The sequence below is a fragment of the Pteronotus mesoamericanus genome, unplaced genomic scaffold (genome assembly GCF_021234165.1).
Source record: "Pteronotus mesoamericanus isolate MK-2021 breed Mesoamerican mustached bat unplaced genomic scaffold, CSHL_Meso_final scaffold_1186, whole genome shotgun sequence".
NCBI lineage: Eukaryota > Metazoa > Chordata > Mammalia > Chiroptera > Mormoopidae > Pteronotus > Pteronotus mesoamericanus.
In genome coordinates this window covers 1,312,737-1,329,701 of record NW_026555302.1, presented here as the reverse complement: position 1 = coordinate 1,329,701, position 16,965 = coordinate 1,312,737, and the positions used below count along the sequence as shown (strand labels likewise).

The window sequence follows — 16,965 nt, the reverse complement described above, 5'->3', positions numbered from 1 at the left end:
TTGGCTAAGCCCTGTAAAGATAGAAATAAATTGTTTGGAGGCAGCATTCCCCGCACCCGAAGTAGTGCTCTCTTTACTCCAGTGTCTTGAACCCCGCTCCAGAGCGTCATACTGTTGGTGAAGGGAGGTGTTCTTCATTCATTCCTTTCTTTCTTCATTAATCTTTCGCCATCAGCTATTTTCTAGTTATTTCCAAAACCAGCTGTGTTCCTTTATATATGCTTCCCTGGCATTCCATGCCACTTAAAATATGAGTGGGCATAGACCCCTAAACCTGGAAATACAGTGCCAATATTTGATGTTTTCATCTTTTTATTCAGGTACCACTATCCATTCCCTCAGCGTGTATTCATAAATTAATTGTGAAAGTGCAATGACTTTTGGTAGTCTTTAAGAAAAACCTTGTACATCTACAAGGAAAAATGAAGAGAAGAGTGAATAAAACCCGACTTCTCTTTACTGTTAGCCTGTGAAGGTTATACTTTCAGGAATAATACATACCTGACAGACATCAAGACAGACATGTGGAACAAGGGGTGAGATCAGGGTTCAGGTCAGTACTGAGAGCGGTGGTACACATTAGACCAATGCGGGCCGGCAATTTAGTCACAGAAGTGATGACCTGAACCTGTAGTTTTAGTAAACCTCCTAACAGAAACATTACCACCTGCTGTAACTTCTTAGTGATTTAGTTGCTGCCTGGATTATCCAATCTCTTTCAAAGCAGATCAGTATTAAATAAGTACAAGAGAGGGGTCATTACATTGTTGCAAATGCCTTCTCCCTCTCAAGAGCAGGTTGGTGTTGTGGGGAGGGGGGTGGGTATTATTTTCTCCGGTCAGGGAATATTTTGGCATAGAGGCATGTAGGCATACCCTCTTGAATAATTTAGTTAGGATGACTGGAATTTAAACTTGTGCTATAGATAGAAAAAGAGCTGAAAGTGAAAAAGTACTGTTATCATTTCAGAGTTTTGATATTGCATTGATACCAAGTACCTTCGTGTTAACAGGGTCAAAATGTAAAGCTTTCCTCATTTAGGTGAAAGCAAAAGAAGGAATCTGAGAGATTAAGAGCCAGTCTGTAATAATATGGAGCGAAGGAAGTGCAGCTGTGAAAGGTGCATTAATAGAGTCGGTTACAAGTACACAATGATGTCTGCTAATTCTTCATGTTTCTGATTTGATTTTAAACCACAGCAAAAGAGGTAGAGGAAATTTTTAATAACCATATGACCAATATTCTTAGTATGAAACAAGCTGCCAAGCATTGTCTAAAGGAACATTTTAGAAAGGTTTTGAAATTTTACACTACCACTTAGTTCTGAGTTCAACCAGAGTAGAAAAAACACTACAAGCTCTCACCTCCCATGTTTCAAGTGACACATAGACCATCCTGTGACTTTTAGGAACATTTTTCCTTGTTCTTTGAATCATTAGACATTAACGTTTGGACTGCATTGAGCTAACATTGTTTTGAGCCAAAGCTTTTATTGTTTTTAAATTTTGAAGGCTAAAGTTAAATCTGTGAGAAAAGGTTTCAGAGGGACATGTAACCAATCACTGCAAGTGTCCGAAATAAAGAAAAAATCATTCCTAGGAGCTGTGTGCATTGATGTTAAGTTTGTATAATTAAGAACTGCAACAAAAGGAAAAGTCTGTAATTGATCTTACAGTTGCAACTAGCCTATTGCCCTACAATTCAACACAGGTTCAAAAATTAAACATCAGGTTTTTTTAAAAAAAATCAAACGGCACTGAGCTTGTAATGTATATTTTATTTTGCACAAGCTTGCATATATACTGCACATACATTCAGTTTAAGAGAAGATGGAAGGCACACAAGGCAATTGGACTACTGTATCCTTTAAGTGGTACAAAGAAAAAGGTAAAAGTTTGGAGAGTATACAAAAGCTTAAAACACACAAAGTAAAACCCCCTCCCCACCCTCCCCCCATCAACCTTTTATTTCTTGTTTTAAAATTTAGTAGCTGCCAAACTAAATTTTTTACTTTTACTTTAAAATCAATTGTCTACTGCACCTTTTTATTTTCTTTTTAATATGGACAGGGAGTCTCATTTTTTAAAATCATATCAATTAATATTACAGTACATCCTTGGTAATACAAAATTGTACACCTTCATCAAATAAATTAGGATAAATTAAACCAATAAATTATGCAAAGTCTTCAGAACAATAGACAACAACAAAAATCCACAATTGAAATTGCCTCTAGCTAAAAAAAAAAAATAATTGACTTTATCAGTTCAGTTATTGTACTATATTCAAATCAAAGGATCTTTATTACAAAAAAGAGCTTAATAATGCTATTTACAACATATTGCTAAATAATATAAAGGCAGTGTTTTGTCACGGTTTATACTATATACACATGAGAAATGGCTGGGACAGTATTGGGAAAACCCACAACTTTGATTCTTCCAGGTAGCGCTGAGACCAACCCCAAACATATTTGTTTCTCTAAATCTCATTTCAAAGTGGTCATAGACAATTTTAAAATACTCCCCCTCCCCTGCCCGATGTGGTAGATTACAATATTTTAAAGATACAGAATGAACACATTTTCACCAAAGAAGGCCAGTCTGTTTGCCTTTTCTGCTCATGTTTTTACTTTCTGGGGGGTGGGTGTCAGATTTGAAAGAGGGCTCAGCTGAAAAGACTGAAAGCCCAGGTGCTTCGAGATTCTGTGATATTCTTAGGAGGATAATTATGAGAAGATGCAAAGGTTAAATACCAGTTTTGATCCCAGCTCTGAATACGAGCATTTTAGCTTTAGTTTTAGAGATGGTTTACAACCAACAGATCTACAGAAAACAAAGCTGCATTTCCTTCAACATAACATTTAAGTGCAATACAGTAACTGCTTACTCCTATAAACCAGTTACATTCTTTTAAGGGGAGCTTTTTGAAAACAATGCTTCTTGTAATTTGCAAACACAGAGGTTGTACCAGAAGGAAACATTTGTACTATTCACACCAATGAATATTCTATAATATACATGGCAAAGAGATTTGCTCTGACCTCACATGTACACTGCTTCTTTCAGGGAAGTCTGTAAACTGCTTTTTCTTTGATGAATTTATTTGATTGCTTCTGGGGGACATTCCATTTTTAAAGCCCCCAAATCTTCAGCTTTATGAGTTAATACGAACCTGTACATGTGTGTATGTGCGTGTAGGGGGGTTTACTTACTATATGTCTTCATGTACATAGAAAATAAATTTCATAAATTTACAGAAACTGCATTACCCTTGCCCTTGACATCTGATGAAAGAGACTGTTATCTTTTAAAAGTAGAGAGCAGGATTTTCAAGAATGCTTTCAACTGTCTACACAGTCACTGTAGTGTTCGTAATAAATTCAACAGATGTTGTGAGAATGTAGTTATTTATTAAAATCTCATGTCTTACGTAACAACAGCCATGAGGTTAAATATTTACATTGCTTTATAAAAGTTCCCCTCTTGCTTTAGTGTTTTTGTTTTGCTTTTTTTGTTGTTTTTAAAATTCTTAAAAATGATATTCACCCACATCCCTAGCACAGCAACAAAGATTCTGCAAACATAAAACACTTTAATTAAATAATACTCGGAGGCACAAAGCAAACTTCAGGATAACGTGGGTGAACATTTCCTTAAATAATTACTACATTCTACAATCTTCCACATTGTTTTACCATTTAATGTGAAACGTCCTCATTAAACAGCCAGAGATACAGTAAGAATTAAATGTTTTGTTGTTGCAAATAGAACATTCTTTTCACAAAACATAACAAATGTCTAAAATAGGTCCTTAAATCTAGATAGGAAAAGGTAAGCTTTCCACTTCACACGCATATATATATATGTATATTTTTACATGTGTATATATGTGTATGTGTTTTTGTGTTCTCACATTTGCACACACATATATAGCACATGGTATGAAATATTGCTTCTATACTACTTTTCATTAGGCTAAGAAAACACAAGATTTGCACCACAGTTACAAAAAATTGGCTTCTACAAGAATTTTCAAAACTCGAATGCTGCTCAAACAATTGAGGAAAAAATAATTTGCGGTATCAAACTGTTCTAAAAATTCTCTTCTTCAAAAACGTATTCTCCCGCTTTGTTTTAAAAAGACACAAAATATGCATAGCTATCAACGTTATGTCAAACAGCCAGAAAAAAAAATCTAATGTTTATTGCAGCTGTAGTAATTGGAAATAAAGTCAAAAAGATGGAATCGAAAGCCACAGAAGGCACAAGAACAATTGTACTTGTGGGAAAAAACTGGTATTTTGAAGGATTTAAAAAAATCCCCCCGCTGGTGCATTTTAGGTCTAGGCACAGACTATAACCTCAAGTGTATATGCAAAAATAATTTAGCAGAAAATAAGGGATAATGTGGTATTTCAACTTGGACTTTAGACTTTTTTTTCCCTGTGCAACTGTCCCTCATCCTTTGCCCTCCCACCACAGAAAGTTAACTTCCTCCTAAACAGCCAATTTTCACTTGGTGAGAGTTGAGCTAAGAGTTGAAAGATAGCGATTTGGAAAAAAACAAAACAAAACAAAAAAACCCCTGTTAAATAGGACTTTTGAGAGACAGGCTTTTGTCATTTTCCAATGCACTCAGAGGCATAAGATCTTATGATTGTAAATGTGGGGAAAAATCACCTAAAAGCAAAGTGATCGAGTTCTATTTTTAGAACAATGAGGTGAGTTTATCCTCCTGTTGCAATTTCTATTCTGAAAGAACTTCTATGCCTCATAGAACATTAGTGAACATTAAGAGGATGTTACCATTGATAAGTGCCTCCACATTTGGCTGTGAACATACACTTTTGCTTAATTTGGCCATTTAAATTAGACAAGCAGGGGAGAATAATACTAAAAATCCAAGTCAGTCTGGAATCAACACTGAATTTGCCTCAGCTTCAGAAGATTCTAGCAATCTGACTACATAGGTGAAAAAACTATGGTTTTGCCTTTTACTTTGCAAATGGCAACACATTTTTGATGTGAATTCCATGGAACAGCCAAGACCCAGTGGTGTTTGATGTGAAGAGTGAATGTCACACTCATTTGCAGGAAGCAAGGCGAAAGGGTGTGACCGAGGGTTGAGATTGCTTCCCTACTTTGTGCTGATTGGATTTTTTTCTTTTGGTTCACGTTTTATGCCAAGGTAATGATTATCCAAACATTCCCTCTCTACCCCCCACCTCTTCAGCAAGCTGGGACAAGAACAAATGGGATCTAATGGCTCCGTGTGCCTTGTGAAGGACAGTGCCAGTTGGGCGGTGTGTTGGGTCGTGGGTGGTGTTCCAGCCTGTGCCACCACACTGTCTACACTGCGAGAGCGGGTTAGTCCCCTCAGTGGTGCAGGTTCATTTAAAGTCAGCAGGTTTTAAGGCTTTGTGCTGACAGTAACTGCCTTCACACATTCCTGTCCATCAGCAGAATCTATAAATGACGTTAAATTACAGCGATGGGGTCAGCTAATTAGTCACATGGGTCAACCTGCATTCTCCCGAGTCAAATGTATGTTTATAAAAATTAAGGAAAAATGGTATTTATGTTCCATATATTCTAAATACCAGGTTTGTTACCGTGTCATTTTAGGAGGTGTATGTCAAATTACCTAAGGGGAGGGAGGGTCTGAAAAAAACCTAGTGAATGAACAAGGAATTCTTACTGCATCTGCACATAAAACTCATCTAACACAACAAGTGTGAACGCTACATCACTTTTTAAGAGCAAGTATGGAACATTGTACACATTTGAAAAACTGAAGAAAAAACAGAAAAAGAAAAGAAGAGGAGAACCATTGAAGAAAGCATAAAATAGCAGCTAGCTTTCTTATGTGTGCTGAAATTGTGTCTTTTGGGTCAACCCCCAAACGTTGCTATGCTATCCACTCTTCTCACATTTTGGTCAATACTAGCTTCTGAATCAGAAGAGACTTTATCAATTGCTTTAAGATGCTATACCTAAAACGAAGACACACATAGTTAGACAGTCACCACTTTGACAATCCATCGGGGTAGTGCAGAATTGGACATGAAAATAGGTAATCTCGTACGGGCTCCTCTGAGGAGGCAAAGACCAAGTCATCTAATGGCTGACAACAAACTTCTAGTGTAGGCAGGGATTGTATGGTCAAGTCGGGGTGTCCTTTATGCCTTACTATAGGAAGTTATTCAGAAAATGGGTTCTTTTTTTAAAAAAAAGAGAAGGGTTAAATATTAAAGAGAAATAATAATTCTTTTAAGCATATAAACAAAGTTGAGCAAAGAGTAAGTTTGAAACTTATGTGCCTTTTAATATCTGCAGCAAGATAAATAGAAAATGATAACAAGTTATAGGGTTTTTTCTCTGTGAAGAATGATACAGACTTGTCATGAAGAAGAACCTATGGTGAAGTTTGGAGAGGTGACCAGAGGATCATGGGGAAATTTCCAATCTCGTCTTAACGGTTTCACTTTGGTGCCAAACTGTGTTGCCTCCACAGGAAACTGGTACTAGTTTGGGGGGTTGCCATTTCTCTTAGAAAAGGCTTGACAGTCAGTGATTACTTTTTTTTTTTTAAATTTGGCCTTTTGTGATCCTTTTGAAAAGTGAGCTGTTCATCTGCCATTGGCATTATTTTTAAACATGTAATAAAAAAGCTATTTACTGAGTTCAAACCAAACAATATATTTAAGTTTTTGAAGTGGTTTCATTGAGTTTTCTGACCTTCTTAGCAGAAAAAACAAGAGACACATCACCTGTCTGTAGAACTGTGCTGTGTCGCCAGTCCCCCTCTGCCAACAGCCCTTCGCAACAAAGCATCGGTCAAGCAGAAGCATCTTTAACAAACACCTTTCCTTGTCAAGATAGACTTTCCGCAGTCAACATTCCTTTCTTCCCTGAAAATTAACCCTATCTGAAGTCTCCAAATGTTAAGGGCCTTGGGCAAAAGTAAACTAAAGGCAGAAGGAAAATAACCATCCCCTTGCAATGGAAAACAGAAGAAAATGAGAGAAGGATAATGAGGTGGAATTACCAGCTGATTTCATAACATATCCATGCCACCCATACACATATATATGAAATCAAAATCTACACACATATAACTTGGACATCCAAAGGGGATTGCTACTATTCATACATTCGAAAAGAGTTGTTGGAATTTCTACTCATGAAGCAGCTCTTGTAGGCAGTTTGGGGATTTGAAAATCTCAGGGACTTCACTATCCAGCTTGCAGATGACCTTGTATATGGCCTTCTTCCAGGAAGGATCAACATCTTTGCCTGCGATAATGGCATTGAAAAACTCCCGTAATGTGATCTGCGCAACTTCCAGGAATCTCTCTGGAACCTGCTGATACAAGGAGACAATGGCATTAATAAAGTTTTCAGTTTCAAGTCTTCAGTTCTTCAAAGGAAACTGAGCTAAGTTCTTTCTTTCAGAAAGGGGCTTACATGGCACCTGCATTTTCTAAAAATGGCCAGCCTCTCTTCTCTTATGTAAAGTTGTTATATATAGTAGCATTGTAATGTGGGGTTGACAGCTCTGTAGAGTTTCAGAAAGGGACTTGTGCCAAGGATGCATGCAGACCTATTGAAAAGCTAGGATTCCATTGTGAATATTAAGGTAGAGAAAAGGAACACTCTGTTGGGATTCCTCACTTCACTAAATAGGTGTATTCCAGGAGCATGTCTCCAACCAACCTTTCACAATGTGAATGGTATGTCCTTTTGATTTCCGTTATGAAAACAAAATGCATTCTCAAAAGGAGAGTAATAAATAATTGGCCTTTGACATAAACTGAACCCAAGAAAACCAAAATCTCCATCACCTGCCTGTATCCAAGGATGACTCAGGTGCTAAATTGCCTACTAATGTAATCTGTTCTATAAAATATTCTACATACAAAAAGGAGTAAGACAGTAACATTAACACTGAGTCCCAAAATATAAAGTTTGTACTGAATCTAAAATTCTACATCAGAAAGTACTTGACCTTGAGATTAGAATTGCTCCGTAAGAGAGTAATTTATGCAGCTGATAATAATGATGAAAACTAACATTTCGGAGTGCTTATTTTGTGTTGGGTACCATGTTACAAACTGAGTATGAATTATGTCATTCAATTCCCCAACATCTTTATGTGTTGTTATTATCCCCACTTTATGGTGATAAAACTGAGGTTCACAGAGATCAAGAGAATAGTTCAAAGTCATTATAATCCAAGGTAAACAATCTCCAAATATTCTTTTTAGAATCCCTAATGGTTAACCCATTTCTTCATCAGCAATTAGTATATATGTGTAGTGTGTGTATGTGTCATGAGTGAGCCTAATTGTTTAATATTCTGACCTCTTGTCTAGGGGAAGGAGTAGCTACTGATGTACTTACTTAGTATTCTAAAGCATGGCCTACCTCTCCCTACACCAACATAATGGATTCATAGAATTATCCCACGAAATCCTGTTTCCAAATACACATTGACACTCAGTAGTCAGATCAGACTACTGATCTAAAAGAGATCGGGGTACTTCTACACTTGCAATATTTTATTTTTACAGTAACTGCAGACATACGAGGAAGGCAATCCCTGTAGATGTGCGTGTGTACATGTCTATCTACATATATAAAAGGTGAAAGATTCAGGCATGTCAGTTCAGTCATGCTGCTTATCAAACTGAAAGGGAGATACTGTCCTGTTGAACATATTTGATCCTTTTCTCCCTGCCTTTTCTTAATTTGTGCAATGGACCTTTTTATGAGAGTAACTCTTAAAGAGAACTGTTGAAGATCACCATTTTTACACAGATTGTAGGAAACATTTAAAATCAGGCAAAGAAATTCAGTGCTTCCAATGGTAAGCTGCTTGTCCTTTGGGGAAAAAAACAACAACAACAAACAACCCTAATAACTCCCTAGGAAAAAAAACAGCCTCTAACTAGGGCTGATCAGAATCTAGACAAGGTGAGAATTTTGAGTGGCTCCTCCCAAAGATGCACACACTGGCCAGTTTCTCAGGACACAGTTCCCAACACTGCCTAAAAAACCATCAAAGTACAGCCTTGTCTGCCAGCAATGTTCACATCTACCCCAACGCCATTCCCTGCTGAGAAGTCATCTGGATTTTCTAAGGAACTCTGGTGATTTTCTCCCAAATCTACTGCATATACATGAGTACTTGCGGTACGGGAGGGTCCTAGAGGAGAGATTAGCACTCCCACTCACCTTATACTAAATAAAAAGTCATTAAGCAGTTTTGCTAAGTACTCTCTCCTCTTCCCCCAAAGATAATCCTTCCCACTTGATCAGATGGGCATTACTGAGAGAGGGAATCTGGCTGGAGAAGAGTTAGGCAGCGCAGCTACCCACTCTAACTACTTGATTTGGGAGCTGTTAACCAAATGCTGCAGAAACATAATCATAGGCATTTATTAAAATAAACATTTCAAGAAGTGTGGCTTTGCTGGCCATTGGCAACACAGCCATGATGAAGATCTATGTTCCTTGAACACTCGGGGATGCGGCATGGCGTGGAGAGAGCTGTGATTACAGAGGGTACAGCAGCTGCTCCAAAGGAAGTCAGAGGAGGCTAGAAGCCACGCCCACTCCCCGGACCCCACCGGTGGTCTGGGAAGCCAGGGGCCAAGCTCACAGGGGCATTTTTTTTTCTACTTCTTAAAAAATTGTTTATTCTATTACAGTTGTCCCCATTTTTTTTTCCCCTTTTGCCTCCCTCCACCCAGGCCACCCTTCTGGTCCACAGTCATCCCCTCTCCGATGTCTGTGTTGGTGATTCATTCATGCTTGTTCTTTGACTAATCCCTTCCCCTTCTTTCCACCATTGTTTCGGAAGAGGAAGATACATCTACAACAGCATCCGTAAGCACTAGAGGAGGGAGGGAAGAGTAGTTCTAGGGTTTGCCTGAGAACATATCAAAATACCGGTAACTTCTTTTGGGGATTGTGCAGCCTTCGTCTTACTATTGTTATCATTTGCCATGCTTGTTGATGGTTTTCAGTGGGTTTTATCCTGTGTTAAAGATTCATGTCTTTTAGTAGTACACTTGGGCTATCCTTTAACATCGTTTGTATCTGTCCTGATGTTACTTAACTTTTCTCCTATTTATATCTAGTTGTAATGAATTTATCATAAAGTGTCTTCAAAGAGCCATGGTTTCTATTCTGCACATCCCCCACAATGCTTAGTGGAATTTTTTGAATAGTCTTTGATAAATATTTCATAATGAGATCGTGCCTTCTCTTTTACTCCATATTGCTTTAGAGTCACACTTATCTTCTCCCTTAATACTTAAGAAAGGGATTTTAAAATAAGATAGAATTTAAAGAGTTGGGCTAGATCTCAGAAATCATCATTTTACAGGTGAAGAAACTATGAGCTTCCTTGAGATGAAGAAATCACAAGATTAAGAGATTCACACAAAATAAGTTGTGCAGGTGTCTTTCCATTAAACCATGCTAGCTCCTTTTTAAGGCATTTTCATTATTCCTACTTGTCTGAGGCCTCAAAACCTAGAAAAGCTGTGGATCTGTGACTGAGAAAAACCACAAGAAGAGTTAATAACTTCAAAATAAACGGAAATGGTATAAAAGATCCCAGGAGGAGACTTTAGTTTTTGGTTTATGTTTGGGAAGGGATGAATTCTTTGCAAATAAATGAAATGGATTTCTTACTGACTTTGAGGCAATACTCATACTGACTTTGGGCTAGATGAAATAAAGTTATATTGAGATCTGTTAATACTAGAGTAATGAATCTTTTTTTGGTGGCTCCAAAGAGGTAAACTGATGGGTAGCAACTGATCTTCTGAGAGTGTGCCAAGGAATTCCATCCACAGGTAGAAATGTCACACATGGAAAAAAAAAAAGCTCCTTGCCTCTCTGCTAGACAATTTGTCCAACTCCATTTAATAGAGTAAGTTGGGAGTGGAGTCCTTTCTGATGTTTTGGGGGGTGTCTTAGAATTCAGAGAATGATATTGCCTGTATTTTTCTGTACCTCTTCACACCTAATGGATTTCCAATCACTAATAAACATCTGCAGAAAATCCCTTAGTGACAAGTAATCCCTTATCTAGGTTTCTTTTAATAGAACCCAACAATGTGCAGAATGAACCCTAGAGTATCTCCTCAGCATCAGGTGGCAACAGTCAATCAAGCCCCTGGAATGCAAGACAATGCAGGCGGCGGAGGGGGAGGGAAGGCCATGCCTTTGGACATGCCACTGGGGAAAAACAAAAGGCTTCCAAAGTCTCTGGCTGGAACTCCGAAGCTATTGTGGGAGCTGCTGAGCTGAGTGTTCTTCAGGAGAGGAGAGTGGAAACTTTGCTCTGATAAAAGGCATCCCAATATAGGAGCCTCACCCCAAATGGTCTTGCTTCTCCTTGCCTCGCCACGAGGCACTTGAAGGCACTCACAAATTTGAAGGGGGCTGGCTAGCAGCACCTACCGCTCTCATCACAACTGTTTGTACTTGAATCTCCTCACAGCAAAAGAAAGCCCTGTGGTCTCTGATGAGATGGGGAAAACGGGAGAACGTTTCAAAGTCTGCTCAGTCAGTGGCTGGGTTGTGTGCACAGCATGCACACACATGCGCGCGCACACACATGCAGGTGCGCACATACTCAGTGTGTTATATGGGGAGTTATTTTGCTCTTTTTTTTTTTAAATCAGAATGAGTGGCAAAGACACATTTTCCCCCCGTCTTCCTCCTCCTCTTCCCAGTTGCTTTACCTTCAAGGATGATTTGTTTTATTAAACTGACTGTCCCTAGCCTCTGCAGTACATAATAAAAGCCTGACATAGCAGGCTGCCTGCCTTCTGTGTCCTGCAGACACTCATCATAAGTGTCAGGACATACCAAGGTTAGCGGTCACTGAAAGTGTGCTCGCTGGCCCAAACCTTGCCAAACGCTCTTGGCAGCTGAATGAATGTCACAGAGAATAGAAGGGGAATTAGAAAGGTTAAAACGAAGACAGCCTCTCCTATTTTCTGGAGACAGAGAAGCTGCTTTTTCACACCTCTGAAACGTCCACCAGCTCGTCCATTGGCCTCTAGCAGGGGACCCATGCCTTGCCCCTTGCACACTTCCCCGGGGATACCTACCTTTCCCTCCTTGATCTCCTTAAAAAATGGTCCACTGGCCTAATTTCATCAGTGGAATGATCTTTGCTGAAATGGACAGAAAACAAACCAGGCACAGACTTCTCTCCTTAGCCCCTCACCAACAACCAGTGACTCAAAAGGCTTATCAAGCCGAGCAATACATGACAAGGGAGATCATCTTTTTGGTTCATCTTTTCAACTACTGGCTTTTTTGAAACTTACTTGAATGGGGAAATGGAAATAAAAACCTATGTACGGGAAGCTGTGGCTAACTGATGGAAAAGTAAAATGCTGGATAGTAATTTTGGCGAATTAGTTTGTGCGTGGATTTTCTTTCTTCCTCCTCCTCCTCCATTTTTTTTAATACTATAAAAGGGCAATAAAATGCTGACTGTAAGAAGACAATGTCAAGGAGAAAAGGGTACTGGTATTTTGGATACTCTTCACTGCTCGCCTTGGAGAGAGAGTTATTCTTGTCACAAACCCTTTTGTCTGCATCTGCTGACTGCCTGCCTGCAGCCAGCAGCATACTTTAACTGCTTTGTCACCTCCTAACATCGCATGCATCAGCTGTTGGGCTTTTGTTACGGGTATTGTAGAACTAATCCGCTGTGGCTGTTCTACTGTGCAGTAAATAAAACAGAAACGGGCTTCTCAGACAATTCTGCATGAATATTTCAGATGGCTTTACAACTCCGATTCACAAAATCAAATAAATAAATAACTCCCACAGCCCCCCTCCCAGACTCGACCCCCACGCGGAAACAAAACCCCTCAAACGGGACCCAGATGCCTCCAAGTCCACTGCATTGAAGGCACTGACGTGAGCCTTCAAGCAATTGTTTCGGGGAAGTTGAAAGAACAGTGCTCTCTAAACTTCAGCGCCCTGCTATTCCTATTTATTACGAGAGTTAAACAGCTAATTCTCAAAACTGGGGAAGCGATTTTGAAAACCTGGAGAGCTCCTTTTCTCCTTGGGCTTTCTGAAAAAGAAAATACATACGTGATGCCATCAGAAATACACAGTTCGAGTTGCCTTGTCAGGCTGCCTTTATTGTTTCCGTCTGCATTTTCTTCCCCTCCACTCATCTGAAAGGGGTCATCGGAAGACGCTTGTGCATCGCGTTCAGCCTGAGAGCCTTTCCGAATGTCTCACCAGTCCAGGAGCACAAAGGGGAAACACATCTTGGGGCTGGGTTTTTCAAAACTGAGTTCACATCATGAGATCTCCCACAGGATAAACAATGTGCTAATCGTACACACTGATGTGTTTTCCTAGAGGACTTCTAAGTGTCTTTGGAGACGTTAAAAAGAGAAAGGGCATGTGCGTGGGGGTGCATGTGCGCAGGCCCACCAAGGTCCTTAAAGAGGAGACAAAGTTGAAGTGCCTTCCTGAGCATTCATTCACCCTGGTGGGCACACGATTCCTCTGAACAACCGCTCCCATCCCTGCTGTTTGTTAAGTAAATATTGATCAAGGAGCAACCTATCTCCTATCAGCCAAGGCGCAAGCTGGGGGTGGACACCGCAGACGGAGTGGACTCCGATGGATAAACTCGGATGCTTTAGCAACTCCTTGTGGAGATTATCAGATGAAAAGGAAAGAGCAGATATGTCATTGCTGCTCCTTTCTACAGCCTCACTCTCACTGAATTCTCCTGCCGGGGGCAGAGGAGAGAAATCATGACGCTATGAAATACGGTTACAAGATGCTGTTCCTGCGGGCCTCTCTCTGCAGCCATGCATGCGTTTACCCCGCGTGGACAGCCAGGGACCAAATGGCCCTTCAGAAGGGCAGGAATGATGCAGGATGCTATTGGAGCAAATCGTGGGGCTGTATCCCAACGCCCTCTCATTAGGGGGAAGGCTCAGGTGGGAAAGCAAGCATGAATGTGCTTTGGGAAGCAGAAATTATCATCCGAATGTAAGATGGCGGTCTGAACCCTTAAAGCAGAGCCCAATTCCTGGGAGGCGTTTCACTGTGATTAATTAATGTGTTTTGACGAGGTTTGCTTGAGTGGTTTTATTAGCTCAGTCAACAAGTAGAGAAAAGTTGCTTTGTGTCTCCAAAGTTTTATTTCGGTCATTTCATGACTGTGACTTGAATCCCTGTCAAGAGATGAATGGGCATGTGTGCTTCCCTGGGAAGGCCAGTTTTAAAATCATCTCTGGGGATTAGGTTTTGTGTAGAAAACACTGAGCATGATGGGCAAAGAGCAAGCGTTGTAGGTAGGGCACCCACCAAACAGCTACAGAGCGTTTGTATTTTATTAGGATGCTCAAACCTCTGCTTGCAAGGACTGGCACACTGATCCAGGGGCGCTGGCTGCGAAGCTGCCCACAGATGCCTGCCAGGTTACACCGACAACTGAGCTTGGACTCAAGTCTCTCGCGTTGTGACGCTTCAAGCGGCATTCAGCTTTCTGAGACCTTACGGGGCTGGATTAATGTAATGCCCATACAGTTTTAGGCCTGTGAGTGGGCTTGCTTCCTAGTTACATGTTTGCTACTTAAATATGTGAAGAGTAAATGCTTTTAGGAAGTGGCAAGCGTTCAAGGCTGTCCTTAAAAAACAAAAAAAAGAACCATCAAAAAGCCCATGTTTCCTCCGTCTAAGCAAAGGAACACATGGCAGTAACAGTCTGTATCATTTTTTCTTTTTTTACAAACCTTCAAAAGAACAATGTTCTGTTGAGCAAAATTCAGTAGCATTCTGTAAACATTAATTTAAGGAAATCAATAGACTCAGTGAGCTAAAGCCATATTGCAAGATAAACTGGCCAGAGTGCCACTTTATCAAATAGATTTTCGTTTTCTCAGCTAGATAAAGACAGTTTCAAAACGGCGCAAACGTGTTGCAACCAAGGTTTGAGAAGTATGTGGCCTTCAAACGGTCTGCTTGTTCCTACTACAAAGCTGGATAAACATACTTTAAAAATGATAAGATGGCTCGAAATTGATTCAGCTTTCAATTTTTACATATAGATTTCTTGGTTGTCTCACAGGGAAAGAGTAAAGCAAAAACTGTGCATTCAGGATAGAAAATGTACTTGGGAGAAGGAAGGGGTTAAATTGTCTTGAGAAAGGGAGCTCTGGGGGCAGTCAGTTGATGCCTGACTTTAAAAAAGAAAGGAAGAAAGAAATCTTTATTCATGCTGACCTGATGGGCAACAGGCCTTCTTGCCAAAATCCAAACGCCAAACTCTCCCGTGGGTTTGGGATCAGAGGTTTCAGCTGGTGGAAGCTGCTCCCGGTCTGCGCTCGCCATGCAATGTCATGTTAATGCGCGAGGGGGTGGGGGCAGGGAAGTCAACCCAGGGAAAGGCTGGGGAAGGTCTGGGAGCCAGACCCACACAACAGCCCCCACGTCCCTCTCAACCAGCCTGAAAGAGCTGCAAGGATAATTAGAAAAAGTGGCAAAAGGAAAGCAGGTCTCTCCGTCTGTCACCGCGGCGGGGACCGACATGGAGCTGTGGCAGCACACTTCCAAGTTAGCCAGCCCTTCTAAGTGCCGGTAGAGTAGCAACGAGATACAGCCCACTGGAGGGAATGTAATAAAAAGAATGACAGTCACATGGAAACTGCGAGGAGCGGGGCTCAGGATCTGCCGTGGACGCACAGCGGACTCCACGGGAAGGATCCCAGGAAGTGGACTTTGGTCGGTAGGGTGGGCACCGGGGCGTGCCCGGCCATCACCGCTGGGGCCTTGAGTATTCTCCTAGTTTCCTCACCTGAATTTGCATCTTTATCTTTTAGGAGTGGCTATTTAGAAAAGGCAGAATCCACAAAAAAAATCTCTACACCTTTAAAATGTTGATAACACAGGTCTTGATAGAAACACCATAAGAGTATCAACACTGTGCTAGAATTGAGCGCTTTGAATAGTTGTGACTTTTGGGTGATAAAGAAAATGTCTTAACATCCCTATCTCCTCATATGTGTGTATATATTTTAAACTATGCTGACATTGCATTGGCAGCTCTGCATATAGATATCAATAGAAATAAAACCATCTCTCCACAGCCCCAGAAAAGGAACTAGCATGTGGGGAACAGAAAGACAGTTGTTATAATAAACTCTATGAGACTGTCAAAGTGTTGTGTGGGGCTGAAAGCGGGTTCACTGAATATGCTTAAAGCGGCTAGTTTATTTCCTCATGCTTGGAAGTCTCGGTGTTATATGTATTAGGAGATTCAATGATTGCCATGTTATTTGTGGTAATGGAGTAGATTTTCTGTCCTTCTCAAACTCAGCACACTTGAAAGAGTGACACCAAGTTAAAACAAACAATAAAACACAAGATAAAACAAAAACAAAATCAGAGAAAAAGAATCAGATACTAAAATCTAACACTTTCCCCTATGCCCTCAGCCCTGAGATACTACAAAGATGTTCTTAGATCTTGAAACCTGGAAGCTGCTCCCTGCTTGGGGTGATGTATCCAGGAGATTGTTTAGGTTAGAGCTGGACCAAGACTATTCTATCAAAGAATCATAGTTTTGGAACTTCTGAATTAGAAGGGATCTCAGAGAGTTCATATTCTACTAGAGAGAAAAACAGTCTTGGCAAGGAGTCAGCAAGCTTTTTCCACAAAGGAATCCGCAAAGTCAATACATAGGCATAGGGGTCACATTCAATCTCTGTTGCATAGTTTTCTTTCTCACAACCCTTCAAAATATAAAAACCATTCTTAACTCAGGATCATAAAAAACAGGCTGAAGCCCTGACCAGGCCTCGAGGCTGAAGCTGGCCAACACTTGCTCTCAGCCAAACTTTGGGGCTAACAACTTTCCTGAAGGTCCATTTTCTTTCATTCTTCGCTCACCCCA

The 16,965-nt window shown here is 40.4% G+C and overlaps 1 protein-coding gene across 4 annotated transcripts in view; it reads right to left on the bottom strand.

The window, feature by feature from the left end:
- Positions 1–1,779: 1,779 nt before the first annotated feature.
- The window catches only part of PROX1 (prospero homeobox 1), a 56,130-nt gene continuing 40,944 nt past the window's right edge, over positions 1,780–16,965 (bottom strand). For all 4 annotated transcript variants that reach the window (XM_054587632.1, XM_054587633.1, XM_054587631.1 and 1 more), the window contains one exon: positions 1,780–7,365. In XM_054587632.1, coding sequence (XP_054443607.1) covers positions 7,180–7,365 — 186 coding nt within the window. In that variant the 3' untranslated portion in view covers positions 1,780–7,179. The remainder of the gene's footprint in view (positions 7,366–16,965) is intronic.